Source organism: Stenella coeruleoalba (genome assembly GCF_951394435.1).
Source record: "Stenella coeruleoalba genome assembly, chromosome: 4".
In the NCBI taxonomy this organism is placed as follows: domain Eukaryota; kingdom Metazoa; phylum Chordata; class Mammalia; order Artiodactyla; family Delphinidae; genus Stenella; species Stenella coeruleoalba.
In genome coordinates, this window is record NC_137149.1 from 112,318,235 (window position 1) to 112,332,449 (window position 14,215).

The window sequence follows — 14,215 nt, forward strand, 5'->3', positions numbered from 1 at the left end:
CAGCCAGGCCAGAAAAAAAAAATTGTCATTATGCTCAAAACAGGGTGAAACATACAACAGCATAAAGAAAAACACACAAATTTCTCATTATTGATGAGAAATTAACTGAATAAAGCAAAAGTTTAATAAAAGAAATACATGATTCTAGAAGGGAGCTATACTTCCTGTCATGTGTGTGCCAGGAACAGGGTGAGGGTCCCAGGAGAGGAAGTCAGAGGGAAAAGAGATAGCTGTCATCCCCAGGGCCCTTGGAGGTCAGGTTAGAGACACTGGCTTTTCTTCAATTATTATTTTGACATAATTTTAGACTTGACGAAAAATTGCAAGAATAGTTCATAATAGTTTTAAGTCATTTAAAAACAGCCACAGATTTTAGTAGTAAAAATCATACCAACACACTTATCAAACTTACTCTTAGGATGTCAGTCTTCAGCTGCAGTTCTGTTGGTGGGGCTGAGTGCATCAACCCCAGGAGCGTGCCCATGTCATCATCCCCATTTGGAGAAAGCACCAACTGCTGGATCATCATCAGGGCATGCTGCCGACATTGTGGGTACCTTACTATATTATGTGCACATCTTGCACCTCCAAATTCTCGAAAAATTCCTTGGAGGAAGGAGAAAAAAGAACAATATGGGCTAACTTAAAACATTCTAAGCCAAATGAATTAAAACCTGATCTTTTTGTAGAAAGAATAACTCTGAAGAATGCACATAAAATCCACCCAGCTATTTCACTTTTCAAATTACAATAGAAAAATCTCCTTTTAAATTTACAATTACAATACAATACAAAACTGTGGGTTGTCAGCAAAGGCATATACAAATTTTCGTAGATTTCCTTTACGCAAGAATACCCTGGGGCTTCCCTCGTAGCGCAGTGGTTAAGAATCTGCAACTAAGCCCACGCGCCACAGCTACTGAAGCCCGTGTGCCTAGAGCCTGTGCTCTGCAACAAGAGAAGCCCACACACCTCAATGAAGAGTAGCCCCCGCTCACTGAAACCAGAGAAAAGCCAGAGCGCAGCAACGAAGACCCAATGCAGTAAAAAATAAAATAAATAAATTTGAAAATAAAAGAAAAGGAGAGAGAGGGAGCAACTGTAAAAAAAGGAAAAAAAGAAAAAAAGCATGTCCTGGTATGATCAACATGTCCAACTTCTCCAAATCCAGACTATTCGGAAATTTCATAGGTAGATACCAAAGAGGCCAATATTTTTATGTAGAGGCTTTACTGAACAATACTTGAAATCAGTTTAGTAAAAGGCTTTTAGGGGCTTCCCTGGTGGTGCAGTGGTTGAGAGTCCGCCTGCCGGTGCAGGGGACATGAGTTCGTGCCCCAGTCCGGGAGGATCCCGCATGCTGCGGAGCGGCTGGGCCCGTGAGCCATGGCCGCTGAGCCTCCGCGCTGCAACGGGAGAGGCCACAACAGTGAGAGGCCCGCGTACCGCAAAGGTTAAAAAAAAAAAAAAGGCTTTTAGATGAACAATATTCCAAATAAATGAGGTTTAAACTGAACAAGGCTTCTAAAACAGTAGCAAGAAAACAATGGAATAAATTATTCTGCAATGAGAAAAATTACAAGGAACCAAATTTTATTAGTTAGTAGAGCACACAAACAAAAAGAAGACAAACGCTATAAACAGAAAGCATTAGGCACTGCTCTGTCCCAAAGGCTTTACGTAGATTGATTTATTTAATCCTCACCCCCTACTACACAGATGAACATATGAGACACACAGAAGTTGAGTAACTTCTCAAGAAGTTGAGTGGCCAAGGTCAGCCATACAGCTAGCAAACAGCCAGCAGGATTTATGCCTATATAGGCGCGTTCTATAGCCTGTGCTTTTGACCATGAATGATACTATTCTTATGTCAAATACCATCTTTTGAGTATATAAAAAAAATGGACCAAGTGATCTAAATCATCAATTAGTATTTCCTCCAAAGTAACTGTTCTATCCTTTATACTTTCAGAGTACCTTGTATATGCCACTATTGTAATAGTTTGTATCAAACCGTCTTAATATTATTTGCTTATATATTTGGTCCCCCGTTAATTTGATATCTTTTTTTTTTTTTTTTTTACATCTTTATTGGAGTATAATTGCTTTACAATGGTATGTTAGTTTCTGCTTTATTTCCTTCTGGTCTGTGTTTCAAAAAGTGTTTCCTGAAGGAATAAATGTCAAGTATATTTTGTGGAAGTGGCCACTGTTCTCTCTATTTAGTGACTTTCTATTTGCTAACTTCATAAGAATTCTATAACCTTGAAGTGAGTGTAAGTCATGTGCCTGAGAGTTAGCACATGGAAGGCCAGGTTTATTTACTTCCTGGTGGTCAAGTAGTGCCCATTAGACAATCATAATAGCTAATAATTTTTGAATACTTACTATGAGTGAAATACTATTTTAAGTGCTTGAGATCACACAGCTAATAACATCGCTCTTAAGAAGGAAAAGACAGTCAATAAGCAAAGAACTTTGTGAAAATGTCTGGCATGCTGGGAGATGGATTAAGCGACATTTGGTCTTATAGGGTCAACTCTTCAGTGGAATTGTTCAGTCTCTTCCTATGTAACTCTAGATCATGTCATAAAAAGCTAATTTGCGAAATAAATTGTTAGTACATCCTCATTACATTTCTATTTCAGCTAACTAAATTTAGTTAGTGGAAATAAGGAGATTATGATACCACAGACAAAATGTTAGTATCATACCCATTAAATTTTATCACACTTATTGTTTGTATTACCTTCTAAATTCATTCAACTCTGTACTGGCATTTACCAAAACTGTACTTAAATAATTACTTATACAATTATGTGTTTACATCTTTCTTCATCAGGTTGTAATTCCTTTGGGGCAAGAATTATCCTTTTTTGTGAGGCTGCCTTGGGTCTTTGTTGCTGCGCGCGGGCCTTCTCTAGTTGCGGTGAGCGGGGGCTACTCTTCGTTGTGGTGCGCGGGCTTCTCATTGAGGTGGCTTCTCTTGTTGTGGAGCATGGGCTCTAGGCGCGTGGGCTTCAGTAGTTGCCACACGTGGGCTCAGTAGTTGCAGAACTAGGCCCTAGAGCGCACAGGCTTCAGTAGTTGTGGTGTGTGGGCTCAGTAGTTGCAGTGCGCGGGCTCTAGAACACAGGCTCAGTGGTTGTGGCGCGCGGGCTTAGTTGCTCCGTGGCATGTGGGATCTTCCCAGACCAGGGATCGAACCCGTGTCCCCTGCATTGGATTCTTAACCACTGTACCACCAGGGAAGTCCAAGAATTATCTCTGCATTTTGAACGCCTAGCATGGTGTCTAGGACACATGATATATTTTATATGTTGCATGTTGGGCTCCTCCGCATTCAGGCAAATAGGCATGCATTTGTGTGTTTGCTAGTTCATTTATTTGTTCATTAACTCATTCATTTCTAGCTTGCCATAACACTTAAAATACAATTCAAGTTCCTCAGCATGGCCTAAAAAAGCTCTATATGATCTGGGCTCAGCCTACTCATCTGAACTCACCTCCTCATCACTTATTCCTTTCAAGTTGTATTGACATTGGTGCCTGGGAGGTTTCTGACATTGGCTGAAATTTTAAGTAAACTTTTTCAAAAGCAAGTGTGATATTTTATGAATACAGTTGGACCGTTTATTAATGACAGGTAGAAAAAGAATGAAGAAAAGTTGAGATTAAAGATAAACAAAAGATTTACTGAATCCATTTTTACCTGGGAGAGGCAAGTTTTATTCTTTTCAGTATTTCCCTAAGGTTGTAACATTATAATACTCTGACTTGAATTACTAAATAATTAAGAGAATCACCATGTTTTGGAAAATATTTAAATAAGCAAAGTTATTTGATGAAGAGTCTGTACTATATAAGTAAAAAAACAGAAAAAGAATACTTCAAACACAAGGCATACAATAAAATATAAGAATATATTTTGAAGTAATAATAATGTTATATATTTTGCCATTCATAAACTTAGGAAGGTCAAAAGTATTGCATTTCTAGAGATATGATAGTGCCATCACTGAATCAGTAGTTTTTCCTCTAAGAGACAGGAGCATTTCAGAAGCAAGAATCATTACAGAAGACAGACCAGAGGTAATATCCTCCCAAAGCATTTGCTAGAAAATTTTCTAATTACCTGCATTTGTGTTTGATCCTTGAAGAAGCACTGTCAAGGTCTCCATGACCAACAAAGCCAGGTGTTTTTGGTCTTCAAATGAACTATTATTTCTTGAGTCCCCTAGGAAAAAAGAATTAAAGGTCCAAATCACAGAAGTTATAAGCTTACTTTTTTCTGGATTTAGCATTTTTTAAATAATTTTAAAAATAATTCCTATCACTTTTACCATCAACACAACTTACATAATACAGCCTTTAAAAACGATACACATGTCTACCAACTACCAAAAGTGAAGTCAAAATCAATGTTCATAGATTTCATTTTGGTGTGGCTAGAAAGCTAGAGCTACCTAACAAATATTAAAAAGGAAAATGCCAATCAAAGTAAAATGTATCCTTCTCACAGGTGCTTTCCTCATCAAGGAGGTCAACAGAAGAATGCTAGATTTTAATGCACCAAAGAGAATGAAGAGTTTATGAATAGTGCTGTCTATTCAACTTGCATTAATTCATTCAACATGTTTAATACTAAGTGCCAGATACTACTATGCTTTAAACAGATTTATCAGGAAGGACGAAAAACATCAAATTTAAGGTACCTAATGATAATACATATGTGTATATATAATATCACTAAAAAGATATATTTATTTGCTCTCTATAATTAATAAAAACATTTCAAGGCACCTAAACATCCCAACTGTTTCTAGAAGCATTTTTTTTTCCCTCTTAGAAACAAAGTAGTAGACATTGGTCACGTGGATCATAAATGTTTTCCTCAGTTTTTACCTTAAATTCTCTTCCACCCCGACATACTTCTGTACCCCCCAACCCCCTGCCTTTCCCCAATTCCCTAACAGAGGTTGAATGAACAAGTTAACCTGTGGGAAACATTCACAAGGATCTCATAATAAAGCACATTATTAAGTAATTCAAATCAATAACAAAATGACAGGCAAAACATGAACAAAACACCCTGCTCAAACCCCTTTGTCAAATAAAAATAAAATTATGGAAAGTGCTTTACCTTGTTCATGTAGTGCCTGAGTTGGATCCTTCAAGAGGGCAGCATATTTGTGCAAAAGGTTTACCATGACCTCCAGAAGGCCCACCTCCCTGAACACGTCTTTAAATATGTAGTCATGTCGTGTAAACTTAAGAAGTGTTTTCATTGCAATAATGCTACAGTGGTAAGAAGAGCTAGATTTTAAGAGGATGCTAACACTAATAAGTTCTTTACAAGGGATATAATTTAAGCTAAAAACGACAAACTCCAGCATCTCGAAGTATTTGTTTTGTACTTCTGGGAGTTTAGAAATCTTTTCTGCAAACTGTGACAGTGTGTGCTGTGACTCTAGGATGAAATAATTGGCATTGTCAGCCATGTAAATATTTGTGATGGCATCAAGAATGATGTGGGCAAGGAAGTTGGTTTTTGCTTTTAAAAATGCATTCTGAAGAACTGCAAAGGCCTGGACGTTTCTCACACTGTGACCTAAAATAGAAAACAAGAACACAAAAGTCAGTGCTATGTGATATTTTCAACATGGCAAACAAGTCTATTTATTTATTTTTAAAATATGGAATTTAATAAATTTATTTATTTTTGGCTGCATTGGGTCTTTGTTGCTACACGCAGGCTTTCTCCAGCTGCGGCGAGTGGGGCCTACTCTTCGTTGTGATGTGCTGCCTTCTCATTGCGGTGACTTCTCTTGTTGTGGAGCACGGGCTCTAGGCGCACGGGCTTCAGTAGCTGTGGCACACGGGCTCAGCAGTTGTGGCTCGCGGGCTCTAGAGCACAAGCTCAATAGTTGTGGCGCATGGGCTCAGCTGCTCTGAGGCATGTGGGATCTTCCTGGACCAGGGCTTGAACCCCTGTCCCCTGCATTGGCAGGCAGATTCTTTTTTTCTTTTTTTGGTAAGCAAAATAATATCTTTATTAATTTAATTTTTAACACCTTTATTGGAGTATAATAGCTTTACAATTGTGTGTTAGTTTCTGCTTTATAACAACGTGAATCAGTTATACATATACATATGTCCCCATATCTCTTCCCTCTTGCATCTCCCTCCCTCCTACCCTCCCTATCCCACTGCTCTAGGTGGTCACAAAGCACCAAGCTGATCTCCCTGGCAGGCAGATTCTTAACCACTGTGCCACCAGGGAAGTCCCAAAAGAAGTCTATTTAAACAGATTATGAATTGTAACATCTATCAACTATTTACTAAGAATACATCCTGTTTTCACAAAAGGTCTTCTTTGTCTTCAACAGGTTCAGTCATTTAATTAAAAATAAATAACACTAATTAAGCTTTTAATGCAGCATTATGAATATTCTGATTCCAGAATAGTATATATTGAAACATCAGACTGTTTTAGAAAAAATAAAGCAAATTATACAGGTCTAGGCTTCAGAGTTTGGAAATGTGCAGGAGTGTTACTTTTTATTATCTGTAAGATTGACCTTGACTATAAGAACAGTTACCTCTCAATGTGAAAAGACTTTCAGGCTGAAGAGGTAACAGGCATGAGAACAGCAAAAATGGCAGCAGGAAAACAGGAGGGGAAAAAAATTCTCTAAGTTCCAGTTTTACATTTTTAATTATAACATTAGAACTTTCATGAAATTTTAATTCGGAAATTTATTTTGTTTTCAAGCTGGAAGTGCAATTTGTTTACATACACATTTGTTAAAGCAATTTATGGCCAGCTACTAGCTATATTTATAAATATCTGATTTTCAAACACACCAACTAGAAAAAACAAAAATCTGTATATAATAGCTCCTGTGAGGCAAATTAGTGACAATCATTATAAAGAAATTAACATAGGAAATATGTGAGGCAAATGAAAACAAGCGTTTGTCTATAAAAACTGTCCCCAGGTTCACAACCATTAGGAATATAAAGCATTTGCAAGAGTGACCAAACAGTTAACACAGAGCCTTACAGAATCAGCTGCATTTTAGAAATAGGATAAACACAGAACGAGGAAAAATATAAAATGGGTTAGAAAGACTGCTCAGAAATTCTGGTTTGGACATTATCTGAAAAATGCAAAGATTTAAAAAAATCTTCAGTCTATACGTGACTTTAAATTTGTTTGTTTATAACATACAAACTTATTCCATGTGTGCCAAATATCAAATCCTTACTTCCAGTTCCTTATTAATGTGATGCTTGCTCTTTTTGAGTACATCTTTACTTTTTATTACCTGCAGGTAGTCAAAAACCAAGCTTTGATAGACTGATGAACATACAAATGTACAAGTCTGACTACGTGTGATTAATAAGGTTAAAGAATAACTCTAATCAATATTTTGCATCTTTGGGCTATATGACAATATCATTTCTCACCATAAAGAAAGGAGTTAGAAAGAGCTGAACTTAGGGTAATGTGGGAAAATTTAGATTTTTCCGAGTTTAATTTTCGTGATCTGGTTTTAAGTGATGTCACTGACAAAACATAAGGCATGGGGCTTCCCTGGTGGCGCAGTGGTTGAGAGTCCACCTGCCGATGCAGGGGACACAGGTTCGTGCCCCAGTCCGGGAAGATCCCACATGCCACGGAGCGGCTGGGCCCGTGAGCCATGGCCGCTGAGCCTGCGCGTCCGGAGCCTGTGCTCCGCAACGGGAGAGGCCACAACATTGAGAGGCCCGCGTACCGCCAAAAAAAAAAAAAAAAAAATGGATAAGGCATATTAACCACCAACCCCAAAGAGCTGAACTGAACACAATATGTAAAAATACACACAATTAAAAGTCAAATGTAAAATGTGGTAATCCTCGCATATAAAGATAACAGTAGAAATGCAGTGGTCAGAGGAATTTTGGCTCTTTGTAATTTCTTTTTACTTACAGTAAGTAAGTAATGAATCTGCTCTGATTCATTACTTACTCCTTAATCCCCCTTTTTATCCAATTCATCTAGGGGCCATTAGCAAGTAGTTAAAGTAGGTTGATCAGAGTAAATGACCAAGGAACATCAAGACTAACTGGTCTCCAAGACCAGCTTCAAGAGCAGAGCATTTTAACCAATGCAATCAGTCTTATAGTAACATGTAAAATTCAATCATTCCTGTGACTAATCCAGAAAAAGATTCTGTAATATTATTTCCAAATTTAGTACACCTTATATACAATGAAACTAAACAGAATCTAATAATTTGGCTTTCTATCAGGAAAAACGATCTAAAGGAATGTCAGAACTCTAATTCCAAAATTAGTGGCATACACATTTGAAGTGTTGATGGTATCAGGAGTAATTATTCAGGACTGTCATAGCCATTAAATTCCTACAATATTTAATTGGGAAGGGAGCATAATTAAATCTAAAAGATAATTAAAAGATTGCTCTATATGAGACAGGAATATCCCCTAAATATTGACACATAAATACTCTAATATTTTAACTAAACAGATATATCCTGTATAAGTTTCAAAATTTGCATTAACTGACTAAAATCTGTTTAGCACACAAATAACTAAAATAAGAGTAAAGTAAGGAAATCATTCTTACAGATGACAATCACCATCTCATTACTCTCAAGTCTATATAAGCAGAAACAAAAGAAACTAATTATTCTAAGGTTTAGAAGAACAAGTGTATATACAACAAAGAATAGAGCTTTCCTATTTTCAGAATCTAATGTAAAAGTGAACGCTTGAAAAAAGAGCTTATATGACACAAGCATAAGCAAAATGTAAAATGAAGTAAGAATAAAGGTCTGAATAAAGAAATGCAAGCATTCATTCAGTAAACACACACTGAATATTATTTTTCAGATTCCAAGTCACCAGAGTTAGATTCCATGCAACACTGCAGAGGACGGCTCTGAGGAGTAGAGATGAATAGAAAGGTGAACAGTTACAAAGACACCTATGGTAATCCAGGTCAGTGATCTGTACAGCCTCAACTAAGGTAGTGGCAGTAGGGCTGTTACCAGAAGGGAGGAAATTAATAAACGTTTAGGAAGTATAAGACAGAAAGTAACGAATGAATTACACATGTGAGTGACCAATCAGAATGACAGCTGGCTATAAACAATCCTCAGGGTTATACTCCCGCAAGCCAGCTGAACATCAGCCCTGGCCACATTGGCATCCAATATAAAGTGAACCAGAATAGATAACAAGCTCTCAAAAGTAAACCCATGGGGCTTCCCTGGTGGCGCAGTGGTTGAGAGTCCGCCTGCCGATACGGCGACACGGGTTCGTTCCCCGGTCCGGGAAGATCCCACATGCCGCGGAGCGGCTAGGCCCGTGAGCCATGGCCGCTGAGCCTGCGCGTCTGGAGCCTGCGCTCCGCAACGGGAGAGGCCACAACCGTGAGAGGCCCGCGTACCGCAAAAAAATAAAAAAAGTAAACCCATGATGAACAACGCAAGGCACTTTGGTTACTAGCGTGAACAAAAATACGAGAAAGGAAAAAATACATTATCCTTTTATATTGGTTAATGTGTTATGAGAATTAATGTGTTACAAGACAATGTTTGTAAAGGTGAAGCCACAGAAAAGTTCTGAAAAAGACAGGTATGGTCTTTTTTTATGAAGAGATATATTCTCTATTAAACATGTATTAAAAGAACTCGCTGTGTTTAGGGAACAAATTTGGAAGCTATGAATTACAGAGTACAACCTTGCAAAGATGTTTCTAGCATAGTTAAGGTAAAAAACCACCATGGCGTTGTTATTAAACAGAAGGACTGCTACATTTTTCTTTAATTTCCTTCTTTAGAAAAATCTATCTGCTGGTGAGGATACAAAGTTTTATAAAAAGCATTTTCTATATAATATAGAAACAGGAGTCATTTTCAAGCTTTAACATACACACACAGATACATTTACCAGCTTCACTAATAACTCAGTCTACTTTTTCTTTTAAATTTTATATTTCTATACTGTTTCACTTGACCTAAAATCAGCAGTAAAAATAAGGTAGGTAAACTGTATCTATGTATAGAGCAATATAAGGCAGATATATTCATGTTTTCTCTTTTAAATGTAATTATCAATGAATGGGTAAAAATTCCTTGGTAACAGGAATTTTCTTTTCATAGATAATGAAAGGGAAACCAGTGACGTCAAAGAAAATATTCCCCAAAGTACCGCTAGGAAATAACTGACAAAAAGTATGATAGTGTCAAATATATCAGAATATACACAGCTCCAACTTATAAATAATCCAGACCAAAGAGTTAAAATCTGTAAAGGACTATCACTGCCTCATTCTATCAATGTTTAATAAACATGGCCTCATCACAGCTGGATTTCCTCATCTCCATTCCTGTGCAATAGTCCATTATCTCTTCTATAAACTACAACAAGCAATCCAAAATGAAATTACAAAAACAATTTTATTCACAACAGTATCAAAAAGAATAAAATATTTAAGAATAAATTTAACAAAAGAATTTAAAGTTCTATACAATGGACACTATAAAACATTGCTGAGAGAAAATACTAGGACTCAAATAAGGGATAGTTGTATGCTCATGAATTGAAGGACTCAATACTGTTAAGCTGTCAAGTCTCTCCAAACTGATCTATAGATTCAATGTACTCCCAACGAATATCTCTACAGGCTTTTTTTTTTCGTTTTCAATAATTGACAAATTATTAAATTCATATGGAAGTTCAAAGGACCTAGAATAGCCAAAATAATTTTGAAAAGGAAGAACAAAATTGGACAACTTAAATGACTCTATTTCAAGACTTTAAAGATATAGCAATCAAGACCATATAGTATTGGCTTAAGGACAGACACGTTAATGGAGCAGAACTGAGACAGAGTTCCAAATGTATCGTTAAATAATCTTTTTCAATAAACAGTCCTAGCACGTGTGCATATCCGTATCGGGAAAACAAACAAACAAACCTTACTTCCTACCATATACAAAAATTAACTTGAAAGGTATCATAGACCTTAGTGTAAGAGTTAAAATATGAAACTCCTAGAAGAAATCAGGAGATCTCAGTGAATTTGGGTTAGGATTTCTTCAGTATGAGGCAAAACCCACAAAATATTTTAAAAGTGATAAATTGGACTTCATCAAAATTAAAAACTTGTGATCTTCAAAGATATTACCAAGAAAAGGCACAACAAGACTAAGAGAACATACTTACAAAATGTATGTATCTTATAAAGGACTTATCCAGAATATCTGAAGAACTCTTAAAATTCCAGTAAAACAAACAATCCTACCAAAAATTAGACACAGAGATCTGAACCAAAGTAGAGACACAGACAGCAAATAAGAACATAAAAAGATGCTTGAAATATTTTAGAAAAAGGCAAATTATATTTTAAAAAAGATACTATTACATACTTGAATATCTAAAATTAAGACTAATAACACCAAGTGTTTCTGAGGATGTAAAGCAAACTTTCATACATAGCTGATGTGAATGCAAAATGGGACAGCCACTTTAGAAAACAGTTTGGCAGTTTCTCATAAAGTTAAACATACATCTACCATATGAATCAGTAATTCCACTGCTTGGTATCACCCCAAAGAAATGAAAACATATGTCCACACAAAGACTTGTTTTATACGAAAGTTTCTGGTACATTTATTCATGACAGTTAAATAAACACCATCAACTGCTGAATGGATAAACAAATTGCAGGATATCTAAACAATGAAATACTATCCAGAATTAAAAAGGAACTTCAGATATATGCAATAACATGGATAAATGTTGAAAATGAACAAAGCCAGATACAAGAAACTACATAATTTATGAGTCTAGTTTATGAAATTCTAGAAAGGGCAAAACCAAAGCAGATCCGTGGTTACCAGGGCAAGGGGATAATGAGGGGGGGCACTGAATACAAAAAGGAACAAGGAAACGTTTAGAAGGATGGTAATATTCCATATCATGATTATGGTGGTGACAGCACAACCACATATATTTACCTAAACTCATCAAACTCAACACTTAAAATGTATACATTTTAATATATACAACTTATACCTCAATACTGCTGACAAAAATAAAATATATTCCACATTCCCTTTATGTGGAATAGAACTATCTACTTTAGCCTGTATAATAACTCTACAAAGTAGGTCATGGGAAAGAGATAATTTTAAGTTATAAATGAAACTTAAAATGATCTAGCTTGACCCATTCATTTTATAGAATATTACATCAATGTTTCTGAAGAAGAAATTGATATCTAGAAAGGTTACGTCACTCATGATTACCTGAATTCTGACTCTTAGGGCAACGTCCTTTCTAGCTAACCTTGTTTTCATAAACATGTCACTGAATTCTCAAAATAACCCCCAGAGGTGCTAGGTTATGTATGTATCATCCTTGTTATGGATCAGGCAGACATATGAAGAAGGTTAATTTAGATGCATTAATTATCTCATTATAGTAGTGTAATTTCAAAATTATACTCTGTAACTAAATATTATGTCAGTGTTACAAGCAGATTGAGTAACCAAATGAAACAATGAAATCTAAAATAGGATATATATTGCTGAGCTATTTTTAGTTTGAACTCATAGAAAGAGTTAATTGTAGAATACTCAAGCTAGAGTCTACGAATTAGAAGAGTTAATTTAATATTGTTCCTTAATATTAAATAAAATGAAGCCTTGAACTGCTCAGTAAGATATTCCTAGATTTTGCTTATTTAAAAAGTTCTGTATAACCTATACACTGACAGTACATCTTATGGAAGTTTGACAACTTCAATCTAAGTTGTGACTTTTCAATATAATTTTCTCCAGTAAATTAAATTTAGGATTTTCTAGTATATCTATTTATTCTGACTTAAAAATTTATAACTGCTAGCTTCTATGTCATAAAATACATAGATAATGTACTGTGAAATTTAAATAACCAGACATACTGATATTTTTTGGCTAGTTAAATTTTACATGCAAATATCATAATTGTATTGAATACTTAGTATGTAACAATAATGTGAAAGGAACTATTAGAGGCCTGTGGGCTCAGATTCTTTCAGAATGGTTATTATGCATTTAAAAAGTGAAAATAAACAATAAAACTAGCTTGCACTCTTACATAATTGTTATTAATTATACAATAAATTTTCTTAGTAAAAGATCACTAGATGAAGAACCAAAGTTAGGAAATCTGAACTATAAAAATTATTCTCTGACCCGAAAATATGTAATGTAACTTCTCTGTACCTACGTTTGCTTAAATAAAATATAAGCATGTACACCTGTGTTTTCTATATACCTCTTACATAAAGACAGGTATAGAGATCAGAGTGTGAATCAAGTTCCATCCACATAAATTGGAAATGTGTGAGTGTCAACATTAGACAGAGGCATGTTTGGATTATTAAATCGTTTGAACATTAAAATGAAATACTAAAATATAAATCTTACTGCTTTAAAAAATATTTTCATATTATATTCAAGTATTTGATCTGCTAAAGACTGTCACTCAAGAAATTATACCACAGAAAGCACCAACTTTAATGAAAAACAGCATATTACTTTTCTATAAATAACATAAATGAAGAGCAATCAAAATCTGACTAATTCATTCTTTCTCTATTTCTTTGAGTGGCTCAGAATGGGGGGAAAAAAAAAAAGACTCACCTTTGCCTGCAGGCTGAGGTACTGCAAATCCAGGCAATAAAAAGGGTGCCCCTGTGGTAATACCAGCTGGTTTTAGTTCACTGACACCATATGTTGTTAGGGAAGTTATCAGATTAACCAGATCTTTCAAGGCATCTTTGGATTCTGCCTCTTTTGCTTGTTCCAATCTAGGAAAAGTATGATTTAGCAAATATATTTTCTCTTGTGTTGTATTTTCAAATTTAATAAAGAAAATTTCAATTTTATATGCAATACATAAATGTATAGAGTACTACAAGAAGTTTCTTCTTACATTTTTTTCCTATATGAAAACATACTATTTTTATAAATCCACAAATTTTATTATAAGATATGATGGTGCATTTGAAAGAAATTATACCAATAGTCGGGACACCTGATAAATGCTGATTTTGCCACTAACAGTATTATTTTAGGTAAATCACTAATCTTTGGTATAGAAAGTCTCTATAATATAAAAGGATTAGATTAAATATCTCTTAAGTTCC

General features: G+C 35.4%; 1 protein-coding gene across 6 annotated transcripts in view; it reads right to left on the minus strand.

The window, feature by feature from the left end:
* Positions 1-14,215, minus strand: part of WDFY3 (WD repeat and FYVE domain containing 3) — a 266,644-nt gene that overhangs the window by 130,958 nt on the left and 121,471 nt on the right. For all 6 annotated transcript variants that reach the window (XM_079921132.1, XM_079921131.1, XM_079921129.1 and 3 more), the window contains 4 exons: positions 13,710-13,876; positions 5,147-5,614; positions 4,139-4,240; positions 413-606 (listed from right to left, as the gene is read on the minus strand). In XM_079921132.1, the coding sequence (XP_079777258.1) occupies positions 413-606; positions 4,139-4,240; positions 5,147-5,614; positions 13,710-13,876 (931 nt within the window). The remainder of the gene's footprint in view (positions 1-412; positions 607-4,138; positions 4,241-5,146; positions 5,615-13,709; positions 13,877-14,215) is intronic.